General features: G+C 43.0%; 1 protein-coding gene across 1 annotated transcript in view; it reads right to left on the bottom strand.

The window, feature by feature from the left end:
* Positions 1-324: 324 nt before the first annotated feature.
* LOC118226595 (adenylate kinase isoenzyme 5-like) overlaps positions 325-6000 on the bottom strand; it is a 32124-nt gene continuing 26448 nt past the window's right edge. The window contains exons 11-14 of the mRNA XM_035416359.1: positions 3332-3495; positions 2575-2691; positions 1962-2105; positions 325-1158 (exon numbers count right to left, since the gene is read on the bottom strand). Of these exons, the coding sequence (XP_035272250.1) occupies positions 1093-1158; positions 1962-2105; positions 2575-2691; positions 3332-3495 (491 nt within the window). The 3' untranslated portion in view covers positions 325-1092. The remainder of the gene's footprint in view (positions 1159-1961; positions 2106-2574; positions 2692-3331; positions 3496-6000) is intronic.

The following is a 6000-nucleotide window of genomic DNA, read 5'->3' as shown; positions in this document are numbered from 1 at the left end:
ACGTCTGCGTTAATGTATCACAGGCAGGAAGTAAGAGATGCCACCTTCAGCCTGAGATCGTCCTCTCTGTACAGTGGCATCTCACCAAGCATCAGTCCAGCCTGATGGACATAGCCTGAGGACAGCTGTATCTCTAGCTCAATCTCTAACAAGATCATGCCAGGGCTCTCAGTTCTCATCAGCTTTGGCTTTTCTCAGAGAATTTTGAACTACAGTCATTAAAACAGCTCCTCACTTTTCACTTAACATATGAAGGAGGAGATAATCATCATTTAGGACTTATACTTGAAATGAAATGCAGTATAAACAGAAGCAGGGAAAGTGTGACTTAGTCGAATATATTTTATTTATTTTTTGTATTCTGCAAAAAGATTACATCAAGAGAAGAGCCGCAAGGTGGTGCGAAAAATGGCCAGCTTCGTCATATTGCAGAGATGCAGTTGTTATCTTCTGTAAGATTATGACTGTATGCATGAACATACTTGTAACACATCAATAATTGTTTACATCTCAGTAAAGACTAAAATCATTTTACAGCTTCCTGTTCTACAGGTACAATATCACCATAAATGCAGCATCCCCTTCTCTTTCAGAGATCTTCATCCTAGAGCTTTTTGGAAAATCATCCATGTACAACTGATGACATGCAAATTTTATAAAGAAGCAACTGCAGAAATAAATATTTCTTTAAAATATCACAAGTTCATGAAATGCATGAGTGAAAAAATTAACAATTATATGCAGTTATCCAAAAACAGTGTGACATTTTTAAACAAGTTCGCGGTAACCCACCCCATCCCTCTGGAATCAAATGCTCACAGCACGTGCATTCAGAGATGAGTTGAACAACAGCAGTCTGATGATAGTGCTTTTTGCGACGACGTTGTGATCTCAAAGGTGCCACTGGTGATGGTTGCTGGGGACTGATGCATAAATGCTTTATTTTTTAAATATGGCTGGGTGGATCCCCAATTGATGGGATGAGGACAGCAGCTGGGGTTCACTCTGCAGACTGGGTGGCCAGAGCCCCGGGCTCAGCACTCTGGCTGTCCATCTACCGAACGCCAGCGCTGATATTATCAGGTAGGCCCTCTAGCAGGAATCAAAGAGCTGGTGGACTTGCTGGAGCGCTTCATCAGGGGGGCCCTCAGCATTGACCTGGAGGTCCAGGGATAGAACAAATTTAAATGGCAGACAATTCCCGTGAAGCTCAAACTTACCTCTCCCAATTACACTTATATTCTTGCACAGTGTCCTGTTCAAATATTTCTATGCTCAGTGGGTGTCATATTCAGTCATATACACCCATTAAATTTCACTCTAGATCTTGGACATAATTTATAAAATGGTCTTATGATGAAACTATATTAAACAATGGCTTATATAGAATACCATGACTAAATAGTTATTTATAAAATTGCACTTTGACATTGATATGATTGTACCTCTGCGTCAGTGGTAACCAACCCTGTTCCTGGAGATCAGCTAAACCAGTAGGTTTTCATTCCAACCCTAACAAAGCACACCTCATTCAACAGCTAGATATCTTGTTGATTTGCTAATTAGTAGAGTCAGGTGTGCCAAATTTGGGTTGAAATGAAGAGCTCCTGGGTGGTAGATCACCAGGAACAGGTTGGCTTCCACTGCTTCACGTAAAGTTTATACTGGACAGGTTAGTTACTGGGTATGTGGAGGTACTGCACGTTTGAGGGCTGCGCATTAATCCCCAAAGCGGGCCATGTTTGCGTCTTAAGAATAACACTTGATTGATATTCAATTTTAGGCAAAGAGAGCAAGAAAATCCAACATTATCGGGAAACCCACCCCTGATCTCTTAAGTCATTATTCCATCCATTGAACATTCTTACAATGCATAGCCCCAGCTTAAGACAAGTTTAGATGATCTTTGTTCCAAACATCAAATACACCTTTCCTCTGGCTATCTCTGGATGATGTCACACCTTGTATAGAAGTTTCTTGCGCTCATAGTGGGTAGCGACTGCCTCATAGTCACTGTCTCTTCCGTCCTCGGGCCTTTGCTGTAAGGGTCTGGCCATCGTGTCTGAGGAGCACTCAAACAGCAAGACGAGACTGGGCTCACCGACCTATCAGCACAAGGGCACAGGACACCGCAATGTCACTTCAGTTACAGGTAAACGTATAGCTGCTCTTTTACATATTCACCAAGGGTTGTTTTCTGTGCCTGACATGATCAGTCTGTGAGGGCGATAGTGTAAGACATGGTCTCGAGGACCTTCACCTTACCCTGATAGAGCTGTGTGATTCAGACCAGTGGCGTGTTCAAAATGTATATTTAATTAACATTTCATAGTCTTACTTTTCCAATTGCATACATATATTGCAAAAATATCTGCAGAGGTACATTTGTGGGTTTGTCCAAATGGCAAGTGTGTTCTGATGTAATGTGTTCAGCTTTGGTGGTTCCTGGTGGCACTACAGTACAACAATTTAGTTATCGAATGTGTCTAAGATATTGTGAAAATCATTCTCTGCATTGAAACTTTCATTGTTTTCTGCATGGATACACTCTAAACCCTCAGTATCCTGGTCCACCTTGGCTTCAAACTCTTCTGTCTGTTGGATGTTTTGTGGGAATCCATTTATGAGGAAGCCTTTGACATGGTCTGGTGCAGACCCCATCGCCTCTAGCAGGAGCTGTAGTAATGTATCCTGCAATAAAAAAAGAGAATGACAAGCAGACACAGACAGATTACACCCATTATTCAGTTGCTAAATTCTTGGTGGCAAGAGGTATGATACCAAATTGAGGATAAAAAATAGTATGTCTTTATATACTTTAATAATGATTTACTTTAAAATTGTAGTGGCTACTGGAGAGGAATTGTTAATTAAAAATATTCTGCAAGATCTCAATGTCCCAATAAGATCAAGAGTTGCATGAATAGAATATGCAGCTTGGGTGGTAAGGTATGCTACAGTGGCCCTCCTCAAGTAGAGTGAGGCAGGAAGGCTTACCATTCAGGTAAAAGAACAGTAGGACCATAGTGAAACAGAAATTAAATAGAAATTATTTTCTAATAAACAGCCTGCTTTGATTTCATGTGGCTCTTGGAATGTGGTTTCCTCAGAGTAGTGGGAGGGTGTCGGTGTCCAACCATCGTGAAACAGTGTGGGATGGCGCCAAGGAACGTTGCCATGGGCAACAGAACAGGCCAATGTCAGTGTTTATTGATGTGGGCCACCGTAAAGGAGAATGGCAGCGCCAGCACAGGCATGGTGTGAGACAGCGAAAGTCTGTTACAATAATAAGAATCAACGAGCTTTAAGGGACGGCGTTGGCATGTCCTACAGCGGGCAACTGCTCCTCTCTGTCGAGTGCATCCCGCAGCAGGCGGCTCCTCTCTGTGTCCGTCTGCAGCTCGCTGCTCAGGAGGTCTCCAGTGGAGAGGGGAAGCAGGCCGTATCTGTCCGCCATTTTCTCACACTGCAGCTCCTTCCCTGAGCACGGCTCTCCTGCAAAATGCACATGCGCACACACACACGCACATACACACACAACACACAGTCATTGCTGCGAGATACACAGAAGTAATGATTCACCAAAATAATCCACCCCTTCATTTCCACCCACTGGATCAAGCTTCTCCAAGCTCTGGTAAATGTAGCAGCTTCCACAGAATTAAAGAACTTAGTGCTGGGATACCAGGTAGTAAAGGGGACAGCTTCTCCCTACAGTATAAGTTATCATCAACCATAATCACCAGCTGGACTACTCCTTTCCTCAACATTTTCCTCAACGCAAAAAGTCACTCTTTCCTGTGTGGTTGCACTTCCTGGTCACATTTCCTGTCTGTCCTCGTCACCCAGAAATGGGATTAGCTTTCCAAGGTGGTCAAGGCGGCAGAGATGCTGACTATCTTCCAACATACAGTGATATGCAAAAAATTTGTGCATGTTTTGAGGATGGCAAAACTTTTATATATACCACATATACAGTTTTACTTTTTTTTAATCTGTTGATTTAGTCAAAAAAAAAACTTTAAAATTTACAGAAATATGTCATGTTTGTGTTGGTTCCCTGTAGAGGTTGTAAAAAATGAGCAAAAAAAAAAAAAAACGTAATTTGACCAGGGGTACCCAAACCTTTGCATACCACTGTAAACTGAAAGCCCATCTCTTCAGGCTGCATCCTGGCTCCCTCAACCCCAACCCTCTTTCCAGGCACTTGAAAATTGCAGAGCTTCCCTTTAATACTGGATATGTCGATAAATAGTTAATCATAACAGACAGGATAGTTGGTCTTGTTATTAATATAGCTGATTCTGCCACCTCTTGGAATTGCCGCAAAGAGTGTTAGACAATACTTTTCAGCAGTTAAGAGGCTCTTGTAAACCTACTGAATGCAGTTGTGTACCTTACATAACAGTACTTGTTTAAAATTCAATGCACAGCAGTGTACACTTTTTTAAAAAGTGTCACTGCTTTATTTTTTTTTGCTTTTTTAAAGTGTCTTCATGTTCCTGTGACACTGTGAGACAGCACAACTGCTACAGAGCTACAGAGTGAGTCAGGGAACAGCTGACTAATGGTCCAGTCACTTGGAACCAAAATGCTTCGAGAGCCTTGATGGCAGCCTCATTCTTCCTGCTGTGGGTGTTATCTGTCCAAACAGGACCCCTGTTTCAAAACCAGACACCACACAGTTTATTACCAAACCGAATGCAGCCAGTTAAAAAGCTCTCAAAGGAGATAGATGTCCAGAATCAAACCCCCCCCCCCCCCACCCTTACAATACACCCACATATGTGGCTAAATGCAATCTGCGTTCATGGGAATTTCAGCAAGAGTGTGTGTGCTTTGACTGCTAAATTGCACTTCTGTTTTACTGAAAGGGCTGAAATGCTGCACAGTGGAAATAAAAAAGGACTGTTTCCCCCGTACAGCTGTTCTGCCCATAAATGTCACGTTGCATACTTCATAGAGGTGAAAAACATCCTTATCCTGAGGTTATGTTTTAAAGGTTGTGCATACACAGAGCAGTTAATTGGGTGAACACCAAAGCTGTATCACAACAAAGACTTCCGGGTCAAGCAGCCTGTCTGAGGGGGACAAAGCAGTGTCCAAATCGGACTAAAAAGCCATGAAAGACAAGGGAAAGGTTCTGTATGATAGCCGGTCCCTTTTATGGTCATGGTCTTGCTGGTTCCTGCACCACTGTCAGCTGGTCACATACTGCTGTCTGCTGTCCAAACACATGACCTGCACACAGCCCGCACAAATCCAGCGAAGGCACTACACTGTGGAAGAAATGTGTGCTACAGCGCGATGCGGTAGTTATAAATACCTCTGTATAATTTTTGGATGAAATGGCTCAGCTCCATTACTGTGGACACTGAGCTTAAATGAACAGTACTTGACCCTTCTCGAGCTACAGCTCTCATAAGCAGCAGCGGTTTGTATATGGAAATTCACAGGGAATCAGTTTAAGCCACAGCCCTGGAAGATGTGACTAATGAATTCAATTTGCACCGTCTACCGTACTGCTGAGGTTCAAATGACACTAACTCAATTACCAACCCCTCCCCCCCCCCCCCCCCCCCCCCCTGCCCCCCACCCCCGAATGCCTGTTCCGTTTCTGGTACCACACATCATTGTTTTTACAGGACAGTGTACTGCACCAATTCACATTTGTCCTCTGTCTGACATTGTTTGATTGGTGACAGACGCCATCCAGTTCTGTCCTTAGTGGGGAAAATCTACGCGTACCTTCGTTTCCATTAGAAAAACCTACAGCTCATCGGCATTTCAGAAGTAAGAGAGCTCTAAAAATACAAAACGGGTTCTGAATGTTCACAGTCAACAGGATTCACTTGTGAGTCACATAGTTTTCAGAAAAAAGCTTGCCATGAATCTACATCTACTGCAGGCATCTTTGAAATTGGTTTATCTCCCCCTTCTGTTTGAGCCAGACAACATATTCTAAGCAATTCTGAAAACTGGAACCCGAAAGACTCTTAC

The sequence above is a fragment of the Anguilla anguilla genome, chromosome 4, assembly GCF_013347855.1.
Source record: "Anguilla anguilla isolate fAngAng1 chromosome 4, fAngAng1.pri, whole genome shotgun sequence".
NCBI lineage: Eukaryota > Metazoa > Chordata > Actinopteri > Anguilliformes > Anguillidae > Anguilla > Anguilla anguilla.
The sequence above is the reverse complement of the archived record's forward strand: the minus strand, read 5'-3'. Positions and strand labels throughout refer to the sequence as shown.